This window comes from Equus caballus, chromosome 2, assembly GCF_041296265.1.
Source record: "Equus caballus isolate H_3958 breed thoroughbred chromosome 2, TB-T2T, whole genome shotgun sequence".
Taxonomy (NCBI): Eukaryota; Metazoa; Chordata; class Mammalia; order Perissodactyla; family Equidae; genus Equus; species Equus caballus.
Window position 1 is genome coordinate 37484843 of NC_091685.1, and position 24813 is coordinate 37509655.

At 56.2% G+C, this 24813-nt stretch overlaps 1 protein-coding gene across 1 annotated transcript; it reads right to left on the bottom strand.

The window, feature by feature from the left end:
* Window positions 1-362: 362 nt before the first annotated feature.
* Window positions 363-17125, bottom strand: EFHD2 (EF-hand domain family member D2). Its single transcript, XM_023635734.1, has 4 exons — window positions 16743-17125; window positions 4340-4487; window positions 3095-3229; window positions 363-2076 (listed from the first exon to the last, which is right to left on the bottom strand). Exons 1-4 carry the CDS (start codon window positions 17042-17044, stop codon window positions 1945-1947), a joined length of 717 nt encoding a protein of 238 aa, XP_023491502.1. The 5' UTR covers window positions 17045-17125; the 3' UTR covers window positions 363-1944.
* Between the last annotated feature and the right edge of the window lie 7688 nt (window positions 17126-24813).

The window sequence follows — 24813 nt, forward strand, 5'->3', positions numbered from 1 at the left end:
GGTGGGGGCATGGGCCCGGGGCTGAGCGCATGGGTCTGCATCCTCCATCCCGAATGCCTCTGGGGGACTCTCTGGGTCTCCCTGTTCTTGTCTGGGAATAAAACAGCACGCCCCTCATGGGCTGGTTTTGAGGACTAAATGAGTTAATACATGCAAAGAGCTTAGCCTAGTGCCTGGTCATAGCGGGTGGGCATCAACTTCAACCTCTCCCATTAGGAAGGGTCCCATCTTCTTCCTGGCATCTGACATGACACTGGAGCCACCTGAGCAAATGCTGCCCCAGCATCCAGGTGACCTCATCCCTGTCCCCTCCTTTCCCTGCCCCTCCCCTCCCTCACCAACCGACAAGAACCACACACACATAAGAATATAGAATTTTATCTGATTTTAGTTAAAAAAAATAATCGTACCACCGAATGAAGAAGTAGCTTTTTTTTTTTCTTGGGTGAGAAGGGAGGGGGTAAAAAAGAGCAATAAGCCCAAAGAAAAAGAACTTTTTATATTCATCTGTATAAACATATCTGCTAAGGCAAACGCAATCCAGGCCAAGGCTGCTGCACTGGGGTCGACACCTCCTAATCTGCAGATTCTAAGGGCAAAAAAATAAACCCTCTGCAAGTCCAATGGGAGTTTCACGGACTTTGGGGGCATTTTACTAAAATAAAGAGTTATCGAGTTTAAAAAGCAGTGACACTGTCACGACACACACTGAAAGTTGCATAACTGTGGCTTCGATGGCCGTTCACTCGTTTGGACTGGGTGACGGGCACGGTTTCACGACACAGCGACGGACACAGACACACACACACAGACACGCACACGCGTGAGTGAGCACATCGGGAGCTGCGCAGGACTGGGCGGTGGCACAGGCATGGCTGAGGCCCGTCTGGAGATGGGCACAGGGTGGGCTGGGGTCCCCATGCTTCCTCAGGGGGTGGGTGTGAGGGGACAGGTCCTGTCGCTGGTGACAAGGCGGTGAACATCACTCGGGGAAGGAGGGCGTGACAGGGCCGAGCGAGGCCCCCTGCTCACCACTGCCGGGTCCATGCAAACCGCTTAAAGCACTTCTTGGATGCCTCCTGGAGAGTGGAGACGGGCGCTGCTTTCCTTCCCTATGAAGGGGCCAGGCCCTCCCCACCCTGCTCTCTCCAGAGCCCCTGGGACCCTCAGGCCGTGCTGGGGGGACTAGGGAGAGGTGGTTTCTGCCCCCAGAACCTTCCCAGCCCACAATCCATGGCATGGCCAGCAGAGGGTGAGCGCGTGAGGTAGATTGGCACAGCTGCCCCCTCCCCCTGCCTCGCTGGGCCCCAGAGAGCTGAGGTCTCCAAGTCAGCACAGGGCGCCAGGGGCCTGGGTCCCTTTGCCAAGATGGAAGCCTCCCGCCGTGACTCCAGCAGAGAGAGGAGGCAGGGCTGGAGGAACAGGTGTGGGGGCGGGGGCCCTCGTGCCTCTCATCAGCTCCTTAGGTCCAGCTCTACGGAGCCGGCCACAATTCTTGCCATCTGTCGCTCCCCCAGTCTAGGAAGGGACTCAGAAGGCCCCAGGGGCAGTGCGGCCTGCTGGTTAAGGGCAGGTGGCCTCTGGGCGGGGCAGGAGGTGAAAAGGGAGAGGCACAGGGGGCAGGCACACGGGGCAGGGAGAGCCCTAGGGCCAGGAGCCGGGCTCGGAGCAGCAAGCAGCGCTGGAGGAGGTGGTGGGCAGCCGGGGGTGCGAGAGACACGGGAATCGCCAGGGGGACCGGGCCAGGCAGGGAGCCAGCGCCGGTGTTGCGGCCTCGAGGACAGCAGAAAGGAGCGGGGAGAGGCTGGACCCCTCTGGGAGACCCCTCGACTGGCTCCGTTCACAGATAGTTTAGGTTTTCAGTGTGGTCCCTTCAGACAGAGCCGCGGACGCCGGCTGCCGGGGCGCCGGAGCCAGGGCCCTGCGGTCGGGGCCAGCGCCTCGCTACTTGAAGGTGGACTGCAGCTCCTTGAAGGCCGCTTTCCGCTGCTTCATCTCCTCCGCCTGCTTCTTCCTCTCCTCCTGCTCCGCCTTGATCTCCTCCTCAAAGCGGCTGGACTCGTTGATGGCCTGGACCTGGGGTGGCGGGGGTTAAGGGGGTCAGGGCCGGGTGGGGGGGTCCCTGCGCCTCCACAGCGGGCTTTCTCTGGGGTCCCTTCTGGCCTGCGGTTCTCCTGTGCTGCTCCCATCAACACACGCATGGCTCTACCTCTCGCTAGCTCTGGCCTGGGCCAGGCACTTCATTCACTTCTCTGAGCCTCAGTTTCTCCATTTAGAGCCTGGTGCTCAATAACTCTGACCTCATGGATTCGTTGGGAGAATTAAAAGAGAGAACGCACATTCATTGGCGGCTGCATAGCATGGGTCCTATCTGTGGGAGCTTCTGATGTTGCTATCCTCATCCTGTTTCCCGTCCTGGGGAGCCCAACTGCAACCTGGTCCCACTGATGAACCCTGAAACATCCCATCCACCCTAGAAGCCCAGAGGGAGGCGGGAGTGGCCTTGAGAAGGAAGGTTCTTAGCTAACATGGGAAGAGGGAGAAACAAGGAAAGGCAGGACCCAGGGGCCATACATGTCCCCTCCATCTAAGTGTGTGCTGGAAGGGAAGGTGGCCTCTGGGGCCTGTCACACTCCCTCCAGGCTGGGGCTGGCGGGGCTGGTGTCTCCGAGAGGCCCTGGGAGCCAGCGCTATGTTTCTGGGCCTGCTCTGCTCTCTCCTGGGCCCACCTTTTATGGCCCAGTCCTTTAGGGTGGTGGCTGTGTGTGCCAGGAGCAGCTCACAGTGGTCCCTGTCCCCTCTTCAACAGTACACACCCCTCACCCACCCCTGGGGCCGGGAGAGAAAGAGGAAGCTGGAAAAGATCACAGCCTGGATGGGAGGTGACAGAAGCCAGGAGTGCACGCAGTGGGCCTTGCCCAGCCGGGCCCGGCCGTCAGCTCCCCGTCTCCTGTCTGCAGCCTCAGCAGGGACCGGAAGGGGAAGCTGTGACCCTGGAGCTAACCCAGGGTCCTGTTATAGCCTGGCCACCCCATCTTCGAGCCAGGGTCAGGGCACCCTGCACCCCGGGTTCCACACATCCTCCTGTCCTCACCTTGGCCTCAAAGAAGCTCTTGGCCCCCTTGACGCCCTCAGTGGAGACATCGATCTCGGAGAGGCGTGCCAGCACGTGCAGCCCGCTGTCCTCCTGCAGCTCCCCAGCCGCCGCCTTGCGGAAAATGAGGAGGAACTGCGCAGGGAGAAAAGCACGTGGGGTCAGGGAGAGCGGGAAGGGGCCGAAGTTCCTGGCCACACCCAGGCCCAGCCTTGGGCCTTCTGGAGAAAAAAGAGGCGCGCTCACAGGACTGGGAGCCAGAGGTCTGGGTTCTCGCCCCTCCGTGCTCTGTGTCCCTGCAGAGGCCGGTGTGACCCACCCCCCCCCCGACTCTGGGCCTCAGTTTGCCCATCTGAGCCCTCTCCTGCCCTCCAGGGCCCAGGGCTCCTGCAGGCCTGCTCCGCCCATGCTCGCTCCCATCAAGAGCCTCTTATCTTTGTCTCCACTGTTCCCCCAACTAATCCGCTCTAATCGCAGTTACTGAGTCCTAAGGGTACACGATTAGGCCCATTTTACAGAAGGTTCAGACACAAGAGAACACCTGCCCCAAATCTCAGCACCAGGAAGTGATGGAAGAAAGATTTGAACCCGAGTCCTGACTCCAAACCATCATCCGGTACTGCCCACCCCTTCCTCCCTGGGACTCTCCTCTTCCAGGCGCCCCGCCCACCGTTCTCTTGCCCCACCTCCTCTAGGCTCTGAGCCTGGACCCTGGCATTTAACCCTTTGCCGCCTGGGGTCCAGTCCCAGTGCTATCTGGCTTTGAGCTTCCGTTTCCTCCTCTGTAACCAGGCTTGCTGACGGTTCCTGCGTCACAGCGAGGCCTGGGTGAGATCCGGAGCGAAGCCACCCAGCCCAGTGCCCAGTCCTCTTGGACCCACAGCACACGCCACCCCCTCCGTCTGTCCCCCCTTCCCCTCAATCATAGCACCCTGTTAGTTCACTCTTCACGTGTCTCCCCCTCTAACTCCAGGGCCCTTCCCTGTGCTCCCAGAGCCCACGCAGCATCAGGTACACAGAAGTCACTCAGTAAGTGCTCACTACATGAAGGGACAGATGCCCCGCCTTCTCATGTAAGGCATCTCAGAACCCCCAGGCCTGCTCCAGGATCCTGCTGAAGCCTCAGCCAACTGTCAGCCATTCAACAGTGGCTGCGCAAGGACAGTGTCGCCCAGTGACAAAAGGGGGTTAGGCTCTCCGTGCCACCAAGCCCTCAGGTGTCCCCCCCCGGGGGACAGGGCTTACCTCCCGGAAGCTGAGCTTGCTGTCGAAGTCTTCATCCACCTCCTTGATCATGTTTTTCAGGCCCAGGTGGGTCTGGGGAGCTCCGAGTTTCTCCATCATGAGCTTTAGCTCCATCAGGTCGATGAAGCCATCCCGGCCGGCATCGTACCTGTGGGCGCAGAGAGAGAGGCCTAAGGACATCCTGACACCTCATACTTGAGCAGTCAGAGCAGTCCCAAGCTGGAGGGCAAGGAGCCCGGGGCTCAGAGGGCACCTCTCATCAACATGTCACTCTTTCACAGCTGGAAGAGATCTTGGCCCAGGTGAAGTCCTGATTTGTGGCCCAGCTACAACGTGGTTACCTCTGATGATGTGAGCTCACTACAGGGCCTCCTACGTGTTGAGCAGTACTAACTTTTGGACAAGTCTGCTACACAAGGAAATGAAACCACAGCCTTCCTGTACTGAATGTGACACCTACAAGCAGAGAGAAAGAATTCACAATACCACAGGGCTATGGATTGGAAGGGTTAGCATCTCTGATCATCTCCAGGACCAGCTGGCACACCGGAACGTCCACTGGCGCTCGAGAGACATCTTGGTCCCATCTCTCCTCTATTCTCTTTCCCCACCCAGGAGGGAGGCAGAAGGTACCAGGTGTCACAGGGCAGGGCCAGAGGTCACACAAGGGAGGCCGATTGGGAGGCGGCCCGGGGCATATTCAGGGAACAGGCTGTGCAGGGTGCCTGCAGTGAGCGGTGGGGATACGGCTCGGGGGCTGGAAAGGCCTGGAATAATGATTGGGTGACCAGTGTCTCTGCTCTGCACATTTCTGGTCTCCTTTTTCTACCACCAAGGGCCCCGCAGGGACAGGGATGGGGTGGGGAGCAGAGTCTAAATGTCCCTCTCGACCAGCCTCCTTGTGGTAAGAGCTTGGGTCAGAGATGGCTTCCAGGCCCCGTCGCCCACTGGGGAGGTGCTGCTGGTGCCTGGAGCACCCAGCACGGCAGATGTGGCCTTGTGCACACAGCCCAGCCGGCCTCTTTTTTTTTTTTTTTTTTAGGAAGATTAGCCCTGAGCTAACTGCCGCCAATCCTCCTCTTTTTGCTGAGGAAGATTGGCCCTGAGCTAACATCTGTGCCCATCTTCCTCTACTTTATATGTGGGAGGCCTACCACAGCATGGCCTGCCAAGTGGTGCCATGTCCGCACCTGGGATCTTGAACCGGTGAACCCCAGGTCACCGAAGTGGAACATTCGAACTTAACCGCTGTGCCACCAGGCCAGCCTCACTACCCGGCCCTCTTATCAGCTAACCAATCACCAGCCTGACTGTCTCCTGGTGGGCTGGGGAGAATGCTGACAGCAAAATGGCCTGAGTCTAAAGAAAGCTACTGCAGTCCCCTAACTTAAGCTGACTGTGTGACAGTGGTGGGGACAGCAGTGTGACATAGAGGCACCGAGTTCCAGAAACCTACGTCCTGGAGACCTGGAGTTCTTACATCAAGACATATCTCATGCCTGTGCCTTCCTCAGGGCTCCCCAGTTTCCTTCCCCATCTCTAGTTACACTGAAGTGTCACATGACTTTGAACTTCTAATAGCAACCACTTTTTGAAATCTTTGTGCCAGGAACTTTACAGACTTGACTTAATCTTCGTAATAACCTTATTTTATAATGGGGGCTCAGAGAGGTTAAGGGACTGGCCCAAGTCACACAGCAGTAAAGGAAAGAGATGGGCTTCCACTCCATGCGTGTTGGGCTCACAAACCTGCACATTTGCTCTGTGCCCAGCCCCCCTCCACATGTCCTGGGGCTGCCAGCAGAACAGAGATGTCTGCCGGGAGCGCTGAGCGGAGCATTTGCACGAGGGGTATAAATAGTTCACGAGCAAGTGAGTCAGTGATTGGAAGTGACGCACGCAGCACAGGGAAGATGAGCCTCTGGGAACCCTGCAGGGGACAGAGGGTCCTGAGGCCTTCTTCCCCTCCGTGGGGTGAGCACCCGGAGAGGGCAGATGGATCACAGGTCCCTGTGGGCAGTGGCCACAGCTGGGGCGGAAGCAGATGGGAGAGGATGTGGTCGAGGGCTGTGGGGCTGGGGAGGGCCAGGCCGGTGTATGGTCCCATGGTCCAGGCTCCACTTAGAGCTGGAGGGGCCCTGTGGGGGACTCGGTGGAGGCCCCTCCTCCAACCTCAGAGCCTGTGTGCCAGCTGGCAAGGGGCTGGGCAGCTGCAGCAGGACCCTCAGTGACAGGCCTGGGCAGCCTGGGGAGGGAGTCAGTTCCTCCTGGGCTGTCTCATGGCCTCCCTCCTCTGCGTCCCTCAGGATGACAATCCCCTGCCACTTTCTGGACTTGTGCTAGAGTGGCGGTCAGGGGTGACAAGTCAGGGTGGGAGCAGACCGCCTGGGTCGGTGGACTGGGCCCCTGAGGCCTCCCGCTGAGGCCGAGAAGCCTGGGATGACAGCGCCCTCTCACCGGGCCACCCTGAGGGCTCAGTACAGCGCCTGGCACGTGCAGCTGGCTCCAGAGATGGCAGCTGCCACCCTACAGTGAGGTTTCATTACTGTAATTAAGCTCCCACTATGTGCCAGGCATCTTCTCTTTACAACCCCTGTGCTCAGCAGTCCTGAGAGGCTGGTGTTATTTCCCGTGTGACCGATTAGGGGACAGGAGTGTAGAGGTGAGGGCCCTGGTCCGATATCTCAGACCCCCCAACCCACGATTCCTACACTCTCCTCTCTCCGCAGCCCCACCCGCCTCTCCTGAGCCCCTGCTTTATTTACTGCTCAGTGTACGGGGCTCCCCTGCAGCCAGAGGCGGCTCAGTTTCAGAGGAAGTGCAGATAAAGCGTCCAAACTTGGACGGAAACTTGGGCTCTGCATCTCCGGGTCTCTGGCAGCTCCCAGGCTTGGCTGGGCTGCAACTCCAAGTGCGGCTTGAACCGCTGCCTGCATCAATCAAGGGGCAATCAATTACTGGGTCTGGGCTCTACCTAGGACGGGCTCCGGCCCCCAGGGGGACAATCCAGGGCTGGCCGCAGCACCAATGCATCAATTGCCAAGGGGAGGTGACAGAGTAGGGAGAGGCCAGGCGCCAGGGTGCCAGGTGCTGGGGTGGAAGGTGGGGCCCCAGAGGAGGCAACACTGGAGGGGATTGTTCCCAAGACCCCCCTGTGGAGCAGACATCCACCATGTGCCTGGGTGTGGCTGGGCTCTGGGTCACTGGATCAGCCGAGTTCCAGGGTTAAGCTGACTGAAGAGGACCTTGAAAGTTTGTGCTGACATCAACTCTGCTGAGACTGACCTGGGTCCAAACCCCAGATCTGCCACCTGCTGACTGGGTGACCTGGGTCAAGACACCTGACCCCAGAAACCTCAATTTCCCCATTGACATCATGGGGATCAAAGGACCCCTCCCAGGACTGAGGCAGGGCTTAAAAGAGACAATCCAAGGAGGTGCTTGGCACAGAGCCTAGCCCACAGTAAGCACTTAATTAATACAGGAGAACTTAATAATAATAAGTTATTCTTCTTAATATCTACCTTTAGGATTAAAGACTAAATAAGATTATGGATATAAAATGCCTAGTACATAGTTCGTGCTTAAAACCTGCTAATTTCATTATAATAATAATAGTGGCTATTGAGAACTATTGTGTGCCAGATACCACATTAAGGACTTCGCATATATAATATAAAAATGGTGACGATAATAAGAATAATAATGATAAAAAGTATCACGGCTTCTCCCCTGGGCACCAGTCCTGATGGGACCTGGCTGGGAGGAAATGCTTGCTGGAGGCTGGCCTGGAGGCAGGGGGTGGACAGGATGACCCAGAGGTCCCTCCAGCATCTCCCCTCCTTGGACGGTCCCACTACATTCCCCACATTAGGCCTGATTCAAAGACCCAGACACTTGGGGAGGTGGAAAGACGGCAGGACAGAGCCTTTTGCTCTCTCTCTGGGCAGAGGGAGAGAGGAGCCTCAGCCCTGGATTACTCTCTTGTCCTTCCTCTGGCAGGGAGAGAAGTGACAAAGGGGGAGACTGTCACTGTGCCACCAGCAGGTGTACGACTACCAACATAGGAGTGAATGATGTTCCAAGAAGGCTGGAAACAGTCATATCCCTGGCTTGGGGACCCTCTCATCCATCAGCCCTCTCCCTGAGCTAGAACTGAGGGTGCAGGTGGCTCAGAGTGTCCAGAGAAAGAGGGTCAGCTCACAAGATCTATCTGCTTCATGTTATGCGGGGAAATTGGGGCCCAGAGTGGGCAGAAACCAGCCCAGGGCCACACAGCCAGAGGACTGCAGGATTCTAAAACTTGGAAGCTTTCCTTCTTCCTGGTCCCGTGGACCATCCCAAAGTCTCAAGCACGCAGGGCTCGGGGAGGCTGGGCTGAGAGGCTGTTGTGGGACCTGCCCGGGAGGGACCATCCCATGCACAGCACCGGTAACAAAGCTCCCAGGTCGGGAGCTCAGTGCTTTTCCCAGCACTGGAGGGAGGCTGCCGCCCCTGGCGCCGTGCCCACATTCCTCCTGCCTCCCCCCGAACAGTTCTCGACACGGAGGGCTCAGCAGCTGCCACCCTGGATGCTGGTGACAAAATCCCCTCCCACTCGCCCTTGAAAGTGGAGCAGCCGGCCACTACCCAGGCCGACTTTGCCCCTGTGGGCTGAGCAGGCCCCAGCCAGCTGCTCTCCTCCTCCCCGGGGTTCTGATACCCAGGAGCCGTGGGTGTGGGCGGTGGCTGGCTCCTACAGCATTCGGTATCAACACCCTGGCCCTGCCCCCAGGCTTGTCCCCATTTCCTAACAATGTTATCATTAGTGGCTACTCTGTGCTAAGCACTTACCATGGGCCAGGCACCGTGCCAAGGGTTTCACATCAGATCCTCACAAGAACCCCACGAAGCAGGCATAAATATCCCCATATTACAGATGAGGAGACCGAGACTCAGGGAGGAAGCGACTTGGCCGAGGCCATACTGGACAAGAATACAGCTGGGGTCCAAACCCAGGCCTGATGAAAAACACATGCTTTTAACTACTATGCTGTGTCCTGTTGCTTCCAGACCCTGTGCCAGAGAACCTCAGGTTGGGAGGGGTATCAGAGGCTACCTCAATTAGCCATTTGTGAGGGTCTGATTCCCAAAGCAGTTTTCCTGCCTGGTGTCTTGAATACCTCTGAGGACGGGCAGCTCACTGCTTCCCTAAGGCAGCTCCTTCTGGCTTTGGAACTATTAGAAAGTTGCTCCCCATGGATGACCCTCTGCACCCGCCAGCTGTGCTGTGCAGTCTGGTGGCAGAATGAGGAGTTGTCACCACCACTGCTCCACAGCAGGAAGGTGGAGCAGCTGGACCGGGGACACAGGGAATGCCAATTCTGTCCCTTCTGATTCCCATCCCAGGCCTCTGCTGATGGCCCCTTTGCCCAGGAGGACAGACAGCTGGAGAAGGTGGTGTTTATGGACCGAAGATCCCCAGGCCCACCTAGCTTTGGTCTCAGCAAATGCACAGACCTGGTCCTCCCCTATCCTGTTTGGGGAGGCCCCACTGGCTCCTGGGCCTGTATTCTTTGTCGTGTGAAATCGGAAGGCAGGTCCCTTGGAGCCAGAAAGTTCTGGACCACAGAAAAATTCTAGCCTTGCTGTTGCAGCCAGCTTAGCCCTGCCCGCCTCCCCAAGCAGGTGAACGCCCCCACGCTCAGTGAGGACTACTCAGCGGTGCCATCGGTGCCTGCACGCCCCCACCCCAGATCGCCTGACTCATGTGGGGAAAGCCCAGCCGCTCACCACTTCCTCTAGTTCTATCTGCAGAATCTGACACTGATCCTTTGCCCTGTGTCAGCGAAGGAAAGGGTATGCGAGTGTGTGCGCCCGTGTGCCTTGCTCACGGCTCCCCAGTGGCTTTTCAGTGAGTCCAAGGATCAAGCAGGAGCTGATGGCAATCTGCTGGGGGCTGTCACAGCTTGGGGACATCCTAAGTCCGGGTTCAACCGCCTCACGCTGAATCCCAGCCCAGGAGGGGCATCTCCCTCCACTTGTAGCATCAGCAGTGGGATGCGTGCCAGTCCCCCTGCCCCCCGGCCCTGCCTGCTCTTAATAGTAATTATTGTTATAACAGTGATTGCAACAAACATTTACTGAATGTCTAATTTAACCCAGTGTTTATTATTTAACTTAATCTTCCCCCCACTCGGCCTGTTACCTGCTACCGCTCAGGCTGAGGAACGCGCTTCTCCTGAAGGTCAACTTTAGGCAAGTGGCAGGAAGATGGCCGTGGGGTGGCCTGGCGCCTCTTAAACTTCAGTGTGCACACCTGGTGGATCTTGTTAAAATGCAGATTCTGATCCAGCAGGCCCGAGCATCTGCATTTCTAACAAGCTCCTGGGGGATGCTACGCTGCTCTATTTGGGTCCCCCGGGAGGAGGGGCTTGGAGTCAGACAGACTCAAGTTCAAATTCCATCTCCACTTCTTACTAGCTGCGTGACTTGGGACGAGTCACGTAAACCTCTCTGAGACCCAGTCTTCCTATGTGTGAAATGGGAGATGATCATCTTACAGCGGCCGCCAGAGGCCCTCTCCATCAGCTGAGGGCCGCGTGCTGGGAAGGGCTGAGCAGGGCCTCCGCACAGACCAGAAACCCCCGGGCCTGGCTCCTCTAGCTGCACCTTTCTGGCACAGAGCCCTTGGTTCTCTGCAGTCCTTGAAAAGCGGAAGTCGGCCAAGGAGAAGGCTGCTGGTGGCTAGAGGGAACTCGGCCGCTGGAGGGTGTGCGGACTGTCCCTGCTGAGGTGGCAGACACTCCGCCTCCTCCGGCTGGGCTGGCCTTACAGAAAGGGCCTCCCCGTAGGCAGCAGGGCCTGGTCACCCAGAGCCTGGACTCTCAGAGCTGAAGCCCAGCCTTGGACCCGGAGGGCACGGAGGAGAGGAGACGGCAGACAAGAAAGTGCAAAGCAATGGGGAACCAAAAGTCCCTGGGGGCGGGGGAGAGGAGAGGTGACTCAGAGTCAAAGGGGAAGCAGGAAGAGCAGAGGGCGAGGAGTGAGGCTGGGAAATCCTCCCTCCCCAGGGGCGGGGCATCTCGGGGAAGCCAGGCTCCTGCAGCTGCAGGTGGAAGGACCCGCCCTCTCCACCCCTACAGAGGGCTTCCCCCGAGGCTCCGAGAACCCCCTGCTCCCAACCATGAACAGCCCTCGCTGGGCCTCTGGAGCTCCCTGTAGGCGACCTGGTTCTAATCCCGCCTCTGCCACTTATTATAACCTTGGATAAGGGACTCAAGCTCCTTGAGCCTCCATTTCCTCATCTGGCAAATGGGGATGGTGACAGCACCACCTCACTGTGCTGGTGTGAGAATTCAATTCAGTTCCCGAAATAATACACATAGGCTCCTTTGGGGACCACCAGACCTGGCGGCTCCATTTAACAAGGGGAGGGCGTGGAGGCAGGGGGCTGGCTGTGGAGGGAGATCATCACGGCGCCCTCAAGGGAACTTTCAGTGCCCATGGTCGAAAGAAAGAAATGGAACCTCTCACTTCCAGCCCTGTGGGCCCATCCTCTCCACCCTGTAAGGCCCCTCTCCACTGCTGCTCTCTGCGAGACTTTAAGCCTCTTGAGGGCAGGAACTTTATTCTTTCCTTAATTCTCTGGAACTTGCACTCAGCAGAAAATAAAATATCAGTCGGATGAACGATCAACTGAGTGGACGTCATGTTTTTCAAGAACGTCATCTACGTCTTTAATAGCCCACAGACCAGACGTGATGGATTCTTTCCCAAGGCTCCGGACTCGTGTAAGCCTAATCCTCAGCACTTTGCCTGGTAGCTTCTTCACCCCAAGGGAGCCCGAGGCTCCGAGAGGCTGAGCGCCCGCCCAGACTCAGCCTGCCGGGACTGGAGTTCAGGTTGAGATCACTCCAGACCTGCTGTGTGCTCTTTTTTCTGCCACCTGCCTGCCACGTAATTAACTGATAATGAATTCGTTTCCCCATTTTTGTTATTGATCAAAGCTGTACGTAGCTGTCAATCAGAGTGCCTGGCAGCAGGAGCAAAGGAGGGTTCTCATGCTGTGTCCGCTGGTCTGGCTCAAAGTAAGAGGGTCGTGCCAGGCCGGCAGCTCCCCGGAGGATAAGCGGAGGCAGCCAGGGCTTCCGTGCTGCTGCCTCCCTGCCAGCCCAGACAACCACCCCAGGGCCGCAGGACTTAGTAAGTACTCAAATTGTGCCAAGCACTGAGTTAAGCACTTCCTAACAACCCTGTGAGGTGGGTGCTGTTATTCTCCCTGCTCTGGGAAGGTTTAAGTGCCTTGCCCCAGGGCCCACAGCTGGGATTCAAGCCCAGGGCCGCAGACTCCCAAGGCCGTGCCCTTAACCACTGCACCGTACTGCCTCCCAGGAAGGACTCTGGGGGAGGTGCTGTGAGCAGGGAGGCCCTGAGCAGACACCTGGAAGGTGGAGCAGGTGGAGAGGAGGGGAGAGGCCTGGGGAGGGAGGAGGCGTCCAGAAGGAGAGGGAAGCCTGCCTCTCTGATGCAAGGGGTCATGAGGCGACATGGCTGGGGACAGGCTGAGCAAAGCAGGGAACTGGGGCATCTTCCTCAGATTCCTTGGCAGGTTCCAAATTACAGGGCTGCCTACCTCTCGGGCAGGTGTCGGCTTACAAAACCCCGCAGAGCCCCACGAGGGCTGTTGCCGGCCTTGAGCCTTGAGCCCTTGAGGGTCTCTGGGACCACAGCATTTCCCCCTTGCCTGGAGGGTCCCAGAGACAGGCCTGGATGAACAGGCAGAGAGAGGTGGGGAGAGGGTGGGATGAGAGGGAGGGGTGCAGCCTGAAGCCACACAGGGTGGGAGAACAAAGAGTCCAGGGTCCACTGATGCGGTGTCCCCAGGTGCCCGGCACAGTGCCAGAGCTCACCTCCTCCCAGCCCAGCCCCGGAGTGGGGCCCACTATCCCCACTGTACACGCAAGGATGCTCTGGTTCAGCCAATGAAAACCTCCCCGGGCACGTAAGCAAGTCACTGCACCCTTCTGCGTCTCAGTTTCCTCTTCTGTAAAATGGGGAGAAGGCTGGAGTCTGACCCTCCAGGTCTCTCCTAGCTGGAAACTGCCCAGCTGCAGCGTGAGGTCAGTGATGGTGAAGAGATCGTCTGTCTTCCCTCTCTCCCCTCTCTCCTCCTGCCATCCCCATCCTCAGGAAGTAAGTGCTGATGAACACCGAATGGAGGAACCAGAAGACTCTGGAAGGCAGTTCTGCCATCCAGAAGGATTCAGGACCCCTCAGAAATAAGGGGTCATTGCTGAATCAAACTTTAGGAATCATCAGATATAGCCTGCTCCTTTTACAGATGGGAAGACTGAGGCCCAGAGACGGCAGGCAGATTGGGTAATGCAGTGGCAGAGCCAGGATAGAAGCCCAGGCTTCCTAGCTCCTGGCCTCCAAGGAAAGGCCAACTCCCAGATGCCTCTGACCTCTCCCCATCGGCTCTGGTGGATGGGTTGCCCCCGGGGGGGCTGGCCTCCCCTCCTCCCTGCCAGGGAGCTGGGGACCAGGGCAGGAGTCTCTCAGCAGAGCCCTGGCTGTGATCCTCGGCCCTGCTTGGACCCAGGAGGCTGCAGCCCCACTCGGACAGCAGAAGCAGAACGAGGGTTTTGTCCTCCGTGAGAGCCTGTCTGTTGGTTGTTCACAGCCGGGAGTCGGCTGGGCTGGGCTGGGCTGGCACAGTGAAGCCTTGTTTCCTTGAATACAAAATCTGGAGCTTTCCATCCTCGCCAGGGCCCCCGGCGGGCAGCACTTCCTTCCCTAGAAGTCTAGCTCCCTGGCCCCTTCCTGCCCCCCTCACCCCTGCAGACGCCCCAGCAAGCAGGAGTGGTGCAAAGAGATGACTTGCAGGGGTTCAGCTCCTCCGAGGCTTCATCAAAGTACCCCTCGTCAAACTAACACCAAAAATGCCTCTGTAAAAAGTGAGAGTGCTCAGCAAGCGCAGCTTCAAGACCACTCCTCCAGCCATGCGCCCCTTCCAGTTGAGCCACAGCCTCCCAAGGCCCTGCTCGTCAGGGGGTCTGTGTTCTCCCAAACAAACAGCTCCATCATTTTTTTTTTTTTTTTTTGGCAGGGGGTAGGGATGCTGTGGAAGCCCAAGAGAAGGAGGACTCTGAGAGAAAGAAGATGTGGGCTGGCAGTGGGTCCACGAGGCAGAAAACCAGCCATGAGCACGGAAGGGGGTGTGGGAGGAGCGCGTTTCCCATGTGGAAACAGATGTCCGTGACAGGAAACCCAGAAGGGAAGATTTAGAGTCACGGACCTGGGTTCAGATCCTGGCTCCATCATTTCCTAGCTGTGTGGTCTTGGCAAGTTACTGAACTTCTCTGTGCCCAGACTGCCCAACTGCGCCATGGTGATGACTATGGTTCTATGTCACGGGGATGCTGGGAGGAAGCCACTAAGGAGTTCCTTAGTGCCTTGCACTATCAAGGCTGGGATCGTCTCCCCTGCCCTCCCCCAGGGCCGGCTCTACAAGGAAGTTCCAGGCAGCAAGGCTGTACCCAGGCCTGAGCTTTCCAGCCATGCGGGCTGGAATCCTGGAGATTCTGCTCTCCTGACGGCACCAGCCTCTGGCTTGGAAGAAACTTTAGAAGAACTCCCGACCAAGACCCTGGTGTCAAAGAGACAGGCTCCTCAGGGCTCAAGGACTCCATGCAGACGCCCAGGGTAGGTAAAGACTCAGTTCCCCCCACAGGGTGATTCTTGGAAAAGAATGGGGCCCCCAGCCCTCCCCAGGTCCGAGAACCAAAAACCTCTTCCCCTGTGCTGGGGCCGAATGCAGAAGCGGCCGCTCCACAGGCAGAGGGAAGTGGGAAAGCACCTTTCTCAAGCTGTGGGGTTGCAAAACACCCCCTTCCTGGGCTTCCTGCTCGCCCCCTGGACACACAGCCCAGACCTGCCCCGACCTCCTGACCCAGCCAAGGTGGGGCCGGCACCTCTCCATCAGCCTTGGGCTGCCTGTCCCAGGGGGAACAAGACCTCCTCACTCCCCGACCCAAGACTGGGCCTCAGGATGGTTCTAGCTCCTTCCAGATCCACTCCAGGCCATACTCCTGGGCCGCTCCCCCTCCAGGAGCCCGGGGCAGGGGATGGGCAACAGGAAGTGGGGCAGTGTCCCAAAGGGAGGGGGGCTGGCTGACCATCTCAATCCCAACTGAGTGGACCCAGAGAGGGACCAGAAGGGGACTGGGAGGCCTTTCTCTCTGGTCCCTTCACAGAGATTTTAATTTTGGGGGGGGGGAGGAGGGCTGAGCCCACAGGCCGGGGGGTGACGGTCTAACCTGCTGAGGGCAGTGTGTGGAATTATATGGAGTAAAGGGTAGGAATGAAACAACCAGGCAAGTCAGATAGGAAGGTGTGGGGTGTCGGGGACCCTGTGTGGGGAGGGAAGGGGGCACCCAGTGGGAGAAGGGGGGAGAGATGGGGGCCTTTTGACAGAAAGCAGGGGGCCAGTGACTGCAAAGCTGCAGGGTGCAGGGGGGTGGGAAGGGCAATGGGAGGGACGGACAGTGTGTGGAGGGAGGAGGGGGCTCAGCCCTCAAGAAGAGGGGGGGATGTACATACCCGCAGAGTCGGGGGATAGGGACGGAAGGTCCCTCGTAGGGAGACCACCTGAGGGTCCAGGATTGGGGTCCTGACTAACAGAGTGGATGAGGGTAGGAGTAGGAGAGGCTCAAGGGTCTTTGACCACAGTTTGCTAGCAGATGCTGATTAACTGCAGGGGAAGAGCGGGTGGGGGTCCCTGCCCAGAACCTGTGTTGAGCGGGATCTGAGATAAGGAGAGGAAATGAAAGGACCCCAATGAAAGGAGGAGGTGCGGCCTGGGTGGAGGGAATGGGCACCTTTGTTGAGGGGCCGGGGGGTGGGTGTTTCTGACCAGCGTGTTGGGGTGGGGGCGGGGAACTGGAGTAACTGGGGAGCGAGAAAGGGAGGCCACGGGGTCCTCAATCTCAGTGTACGGGGGGGGGGGGGGGGGGGGGTAGGATGGTGGGGGAAGCGTCACTAATAGGCCAGAGACCCAGAGTCTCCAGACCCATGTGTACGGGGGCGGTGGAGGCTCTTGGGGACTCGTGATTATCTGGAAGGACCCGCGGGGTCCCCCACTCCGTGTGCGCGGTATGGTGTATTGGGTGGGGGCAGCATCACCACGAGGAGGGGTGGCGTGCCAGGGGCCGGGGGTTCCCAGACCCACATGCCTGGTGGGGAGGAGGTCCTGGAGCCTCGTGATTATCTGGAAGGGGCCGCGGGGTCCCCACCCCTGGCGTGTCGGGGTTCAGGGGCGCCCGGCTGGCGGCAAGTGTCCCGGGGCGGCGCGGGGTCGAGGGTCGGGGGCCCGAGGCCGGCTCTCGGGGTGGGTGGGGGGCCGGGTCGGGCGGGCACTCACTGCTTGAACATCTTCTCCATGTCCTTGATCTGCTTCCTGGAGAACTCCTTGAACTCGGTGTAGGGGTTGAAGACGCGGCGGCTGGGCGACTGGGGCTCGCCGATGCCCTGGTTGAGGTCGGCGCGCCGCAGCAGCTTGGCGCTCAGCTCCCCGTCCGCGCTGCCCAGCGCCTCGGCCGCCTCGTCGGGCGCCGCCGCCGCCGCCGCCCCGTTCAGCCCGGGCTGCTCCGGGGCCTCGCCGCCGCCCTCGCCCTCCATCTGCAGCCGCCGGCTCAGCTTGCTGGCCAGCTCGTCCGTGGCCATGGTGGCCCGCGCGGCGCTCGCCTCGGCTCGGCCCCTGCTCGCCGCGCGCCCGCACCGCCTCTGGCCGCGCTCTTCCTCTTCCTGACACTCCCCGGCGCCAGGCACCGCCCCCGAAGGTGGGACTTACGCCCCTCGCGGGGCCCGCCCGCTCCCCGCCCCCGCGCCCGCGCGGGCTTGGTCTCCACCGCCCGGGCCCAAGTGTGCTGGGAGCGCCGAGCCCGCCGCTCTCCCCCGCGTGAGCTTGGGGGGCTCTGTAAAAGTGCATCCCCCTCGCCGTCCTCAGTGTGCCAGCTGAGCAGGAGAGGTCGGGCTGGGGTTTGGGGACCGAGGCGGGAAGAGGGACTCTTCCCCTGCAGTTTGGATGTGGGTCAGGGGCTCAGGGGGCGCCGCCCCCAACGCCTTCTCCGGAATCCCCACGCCATGAAGGCGTAATCCTGTGTCTGTGACACCCTGTCGGTTGCCATGGAGACGACTCGATGTTACACACTGGCGTTCTCAATGAGGGTTGCAGGGGTATTGAACAAGGTGGACCCGGTGAGCAGGAATCCCCGTTTAGATTTAAGCGCAGCTGGAGCTGCTGCATCTTTTGGAAAAGGATGGACCAGCAGCTGAGAAGGAGATGAGGCTGGGCCTCAGCCCTGAACGGTCCTCGGAGACAGGGGGAGAACGAAAGGGGGAAGAGGCTGGTCCCGTCCCCTTGGGCCAGCACATCACACGGATGACTTGGCAGAATAGCTGCCGGGCCACGGTCGTCGCCTGTGACTCTGCTTTATGGGAACTGGCAGGGAGATCTTGATGCTGCCGTGTCTGTGGGGACCCCGGAGGAGAGATGCCCTCCCCCAAGGCCCGTGGATGGGGCTTCGGGAAGAAGCAGAGAGGACTGCTCTCTGTGGTCTGGTCTGTCACCTTAAAACTGCAAAGCCGTGGACCTCCTGCATCAGAACCACGGGGTGGGGGGCGGGGAGGGCTGGGTAATAATGCGGATTCTCAGGCTCCAATCCAGACACGCAAAACTTTGGAGTGGATTTCCAGAAATCTGCATTTTAACAGGCATCCAGCGGAATTCTGCTTTCTGAAGTTGGAGAATCACTAATCTAGAAGGAAGACTATGTTTTGTGCTTTTTCTCTAAAATGCTAGGACAAGGGGCCGCCCCGTGGCCGAGCGGTTAAGTTCATGCGCTCAGCTTCGGTGGCCCAGGGTTTCACCGGTTGGGATCCTGGCGCAGACATGGCACCGCTCATCAGGCCATGCTGAGGGGGTGTCCCACATGCCACAACCAGAGGCACTCACAACTAGAATACACAACTATGTCCCAGGGGGGCTTTGGGGGGAAGAAAAAGAAGATTGGCAACAGATGTTAGCTCAGGTGCCAATCTTTAAAAAAATAAAAATAAAATAAAATAAAATGCTAGGACGATGCTGAAGACCCCGATGCAGAAGCCGCTCCCATCAGTCACCGTGCGGAGAGAGGATGGATGCAGGGAGTACAAAACCAATGCTTTGGAGGCAGAGCGCTCTTGAGAACGTAAAGCCAGCAAGCTGTTACAGAGTGATTTGCACAGAACAGAACTTGCCATAGTTTAAGAATATTGCTGAATTAATTTAAAAGGCATTTGAAAAAAGAATGAAATTGAGAAAAAAAAAACTCTAGGGTTCAGAAAATGTGAAATTTTCCATAACTTATTTTTGAGATTGCTTCTGAGTGCAAGGAAGATGTTCAGCTTTCATGACATGATTTTGTTTCTTTAAAGCTCAGAATTAAGTTTCTGTCGGTCTTGGGCAGTTTGGGCCAGCTACTTACAAAAGGCAGGTTTCTGTGTCTCCCATATGCAGCCTTCAAGGGCCCAACTGAAGGACAATAGTTTGTTTTTTATTGAATGCAAAAGACTAGGGACAGGGTGTAGATCAAAGCTTTAAAAGTTCTGTCTGCAGAAGCTCAGGTTTGCCAAATTCTTAGTTTTCCTCCCAAAGCAGCTAATTACTTTCAAAAAATCTAGTAAATCTCAACTTGCCCCAACCTATGATTTGTAACGGGTCTGCATGAAATAGGGCTGCCTTTATTACGAAATGTTTTGTATCTGTTGGACATGGGAGCAAACTTTTAATAGTTATGAGATTATGTGAGGGTTTGCCATCTTAAAAAATAACTTAAATATATGTGAAAAACCTGGGGTGTTGGTTTGAATTATTCACATGGGCTCTCTGTATGAAACTCCTCGGTCAGTAGACATTTGGCTTGTGTGGACACCACCCTCAGGAGGCAGGGCGGGCCCCGTGATGCCTGGCTGGGGGAATTCTTGTTCCTTACCTATTGCATCTTCTGAAAGGGGAGCAGGACAGCCAGGCCTTGCTGCTCTTGTGCTCAGGCAGAGCTCGGGAAATGCTGCCCGGATGGGTAAGCCCTTTTAACACCTCCTGGGTTGACTTTCTCACAGGATCTCAGGGCTTTAGAGCTCTGAGGCTCTGTGGCTACAGGATGAGACCTTAAGCTGCCCAGGGCTCTGCCCCACTTTGGAGACCTTGGGCCTGGGCCCTGCCTCTAAACGCAGCTGTTGATCTGTTGATCTAAAGTCAGAGATGCATGCTGGGGGCTGCATTTTATTTGAACTTTTTCCTTCTGAGGTCATTGGCCTTCAGGAAAAGCACTTCTTCAGAAGTCAAAGAAATAGCGAAGGGAGGAAAAACATGGATAACTGATGAGCACCGATTAATTGTGAAACTTCTGGGAACTCCCAGTCGCCGGTTCATTAGGGGAAATCATTTTGGAATGACCCTGAGTGCCATGCCCCAGGCGTGGATTTAGGCAGAGAGAAATGATCTGGACTGGTTACACATTACAGCATTTGGTCATGTGGAAAGAATGATCTTCAGGAAAAATCACACCCTCAGCAAAGGATTTTTACAGAGGCAGGGGGAGTGAGCGCCAATTCTGACAGTATTCCTGCAGCAAGGCAGCGGGGCAGACTTAGTCATCGTTGACTTATGTTTCTTTTCTTCCTCCCACATCTCCTTGTATAACTGTCTTGTGGGGAGGGGTAAGGTAATATTAAGAAAAACAATAGCACTTTGACAAAGGAGGGGGGAGAAACAGAGAGGAGTAGGGAGGAACTCTTGGGCGATAGGGGCAGATGGAATGAACTTTGAGGAGCATTCCAGAGCCTGACACAGCTGGGTGGTCCCTCCAGCCGGAGATGCTGGGAAAACGAGAGGGGATTAGGGAGGCCGTTGGAGATAAAAAGTTGGCTCATAAACGGCACCACTCACTTAGCACTTTACAAATACCAGCCCACTAATTAATCATCACAAGCACTCCGTAGTCACCAGGAAACCCTTGATTGATTGAGAAAGATGCACAGAGGTCAAGGTTCAGAGACAGTCCAAATACTCATTTGGAGAGATTGGAGGAGTGAGAGCAGGGAATGGGGCCACAGCCTGGGTTTTCTCACCTCCTGCAAAGTCTGGAAGCTGTGCAAAAGGTGCGGTGGGGGGAAGGACCTGTGTCAGGCAGTTGCTTACGGGATCCCTGAGCAGGGCTGGAGGAAGAGGGTAGGATGGGCCAACAGCTGCAGGTAGACCCATTTACAGGCCCTGAGCAACCTGTCTGTCTGTGGAGCTCTCTTTTTGTGGTTATCGTGGATGCTGTGAATCCACTTGAAAACCAAAATCATCTTTCAGATTAGTTGCATATGTCCAGCTGGGCCAGCCAGCCAAAGAAAAGCTGAGTGTGTTTTCTGCTTCTGTCAAGTCCCAGGCAGCTCAGGGTCCAAGTTTAACACCCGGCAAGCCTGAGTATTAGTCCTGTTTTAAACTCTCAAAGAGTACGTGTGTGTGTGTGTACCTTGTGGCTTAAACCCCAGCGATGCCTCATCTCCTGGACTCCTTCCAAAGATGGCAATAATATAGGCAGCTGGTTCCGATTTTTATACTATGCTATGAAAGCAGTATGTGCCTACGTCCAGGTAATCAAGACATATTTATTAAGTGTGCTGGGCACCGGGCTCTGGTCCTGGAAGTCTTGTGGTCATGCGCAAGAGTGGCGCCAAGGAGCAGGACTACCCAGTTTGAAGAGCGAGATTTGTGGGCCCCCACACTGGGAGACTGGGAGGGGCTACAGCTCTTCCTGCTAAACCCTCCTCTGCCTGGGACTTGGCACTTAGGACAGCCCACAGGGAGGCTGTTAATAAAATATGTGACATACCCTACCCGCAACACAACTTCCTGGGGGAGGGGACCAGTCTGTCTGGTTCAGCTTTGGCTCCTCCGTGCCCAGCATGGGGCCTGGCCTGAGGTACACGCTGGAGAGATAATTGTTGCATGAATGCACGATGACCTGCTCTGCCTGAGGGCTGGGGACGCACTGGATGTTTTCGCAGTGTCCCCTCCAAAGCATCGGTGGCCCATTTTTAGGTCTCAAGGTCACTGCCAAGAAAGAGAAGCTGCTAAAGTGACACCTCTATGCACCCACATGACTCAACACAAAAGTTAACAGGAGCTCTTAAAAACAAGCCTCTCAAGTGTCTGTCCCCTGCTCCTCCGAGGACAGCATCGGCAGCATCAGAGAGAGATTGGAGCCGGGTGACCTGCTGGTCCTTGGGCGTCAGTGTGGCCCAGAGGTCATTTAGCAGCTCTCTGCTCTGCAGACAAGGAAGGAATAAATGGAGGGTGCAGATAAACACTTCATGTGGCTGCAGGGGCACCTGAGAATTTGGGAAATTGAAAGGCAAATTGTAAAATTAACACAGCGCAGAGATAGACAAAGTCAGCTGAAAGAGGGAGCATGGTGCCGAGGCCAGGGAGCCCTGACCTGAGGTGTTAAGAGGGAAAAGCAGGTGCTCTCAGGAGGGGCTGTTAAACCAGGATGCCTAGACGAAGGTGTGTCCTTTCTGGCTTGGTTCTTTCAGGCGTGGTCCAGTGGAAGGCAGGCCTCCAGACCCACTGGCAAAACTCAGTATTGTCCAGATGCAGGGCTGTAGCGGTGAAAGGCAGTGTGGTGTAATGGTTAGGATCTGGGTTTGACAATCCCAGTGGGGTGACCTTGGGCAAGTCGCTTCACCTTTCCAGAGGCCTCAGTTGCCCTGTCTATAAAATGGCAATAACTATCTCCTCCTGGAGTACTTGAGAAGATTAAATGAGAAAATCTGTGTGAAGCATTTAGTGTAGTGCATGGCGCGTGGTAAAAGTGTCGATGATGGAAATGATGATAATCTGGTTTCCTGGGAGTCATGTGGCAGGGAACAGCCCTGAAGATCTTAATAATCAGTCTGGGTGAGAGTTTATCATGGGCTCTGCCTGTCTGCCCACTGCCTATTACTATAAATAAAGTTTTAGTGGGACACAGCCACACTCATTTGTTTAGACATCATGCTGCAATGGCAGAGTTGAGTAGCGGAGATAGAGACCCTGTGGTCCACAAAGAGACATGGCCCTTCCCAGGAAAAGGGCTTCTTGCTGTCTGGCCTTTTACAGAAAAAGTTTGCTGACCCTTGCCTCATTGGTTGGTAGATAACCAGCTGGTTCCTGGACTTCGCTGAGGAAAGTGATATGTTGGAGCAGTCAAGAGTATGAAGTTTGGGCTCTGATGCTCTCGCTCTTGGGCAAGTTACTTACCTACTCATCGTTTTCATGGTAAAATAGGAGTGATGCACATAGTGGGATAATGTCTGGACCGTGCTGAGCACAGCATCCGATGGCTGGCAAGGACACTATAAAAAGTTTGCTATCATTAACTCTTAAAGTCCAACTATTGAAAGGCACAAAGAAACTCCCAGAAGACGGTCATTGCTGCATGCAGCTCTCTCCAGAATGCCCAGCAGTAATCCCCTTGAAAGTCAAAAAAGAGGGTGTGAACGTCAAAGGTGAGCTCTCCCATGCCATATACCCGGTAAATTAATGACTCCAACACCTTTTCAGGAGAGCAGCAGATTAGAAGGTGAAAAGAAAGGGGAGCCAAGGTCGAGGCCACGAGGTCTAGCACAGTATCATTAGTACCTGGGGCATAGTAGGTACCCAGGATTTGTTGCCTGAATGAACGAAGTCTGGTTGTTTAACCATAAAAGTGATTTATCAGTCAAAGGGCACCTCTGATTTCTAGGATGAGAAGACTACAGTTATCCAGAAGATACAATTTCTGCCTCCAATATCTTAGGGTCTTAGGAATGAAAGCAATATGCTAAAGAGGGGAGGAGGCTCCAAACAAAGAGCCCGCTAACGCTTCCCACCACAGGACAGAAGCATTGCTGTGGATTCCTGGGAAGAGATGGGCAGAGAAAAATGTTTAAAAACAAAAGCAGGCACATAAGGTCATGAATTGGCCCAAAATAACTTGGGACATTGAGCAGACGGAAGCAAGCGGCACATCTTGATGGAAATGAGGCCAAGCTGATAAGCCGGAATAGTCTGCCCTCACTGGACACCCTAACTCCCGCGTCAGGAGGCCTCAGCACGGAAAAGAGGAACACATTAGCATTAGCAGGTTTTGGGTTTCTGCTCATCGTTAGTATATTGCTTTCACCCTAAGACCCTAAAAAATTGGAAGCTACTCCACTTACCAGGAGCGCACTTCGGAATGCGGGTCCGGAAGCTATTTTTTTCCACAGACACTTCATGACTCTGGTTTTTCCAACAGCAGGCGTTGGTGGCTCTGCCAAGTTGCTTGAGAAGGGCACGTTATCTGCAAAGTCACGAATCCAAGAATCCACGCGGGCCGCCATTGGCAAGGGTGGAAGGAAGCTGTTTGTCAGCTTCTTGGGGGATCAGAAGACTGGGAGTTTTGGGGGAGTCTGCAGATGCCTTGTTGTACCTTCGTATGAGCCCAGGGGAAAGCTGAGAGCTACCGGTGGGGCCATGTAGCAGAGTGTCTTAGTAAAGGCCATTTTGCTTGCAAATAACGGAAACAAACCAGCTGAAGCAAAAGGGGGCATCGATGGGGACAAAAGGCCAGTTCCTTACTGTCCTGACTCGTCAGCCTTGCTTGCCTTTTGATCCTCCAACCTTCCTCATTTCCTTTAACTCCCTTTCTGCTTAAGTTAGCCACAGGAGGTTTCTGTCGTTCACAACACAAGAATCTTGAGTGATATAAAGGGTCCTAGTGGAACATAAGGGCAGGCCTTGGAACTGGCCTTCCCAAGGAAAGAAGCTAAGAACCAGACAGTCTTCAGGAATCCAGGTAACCTTCTCCTTTTGTGTCGGTTGGAATGCATTCAGCTTCAGATAACAGAACACTGCACTTGGGTAGATAAAAATTTGGAGCCCCTCCCAAACGGACTCTGGCCACGTGACCTGCTTTGTGTGATGGGATATTAACAAACACAAGGCAGATAGAAACTTGAAAAGGGGTTTGCTCTCTCCTGCTGCTCTCGGGAACCTGTGCCCACCACCCCGTGGAGGAGCCTGGTCTAGCCTGCTGGGTGATGAGGGACCATGCTAAGCAGAGAGAAATTGTCCCAGCTGAGGCCTCACTAGACCAGGGCTTCTCATTCTAGGTCCTATTGCCATTTTGGATCAAATAAGTCTTTGCTGTGTGGGAGCTGTTCTGTGCACTGTAGGATTTTTAGCAATCCTTGGCCTCTACCCACTGGATGATATTAGCACTCCCCGCACCACCCCTGTTGTGACAACCAAAATTATATCCAGACATTGTCCCCTGGGGGGTAAAATCGCCTCCAGTTGAGAGCCACTGCCCTAACCCAACTTGCCTGCCAAGGACCAGGCCTGTGCATGAGGCCATCCTAAATCATCCAGCCCCAGCCAAGCCAGCCCAGACCAGGAC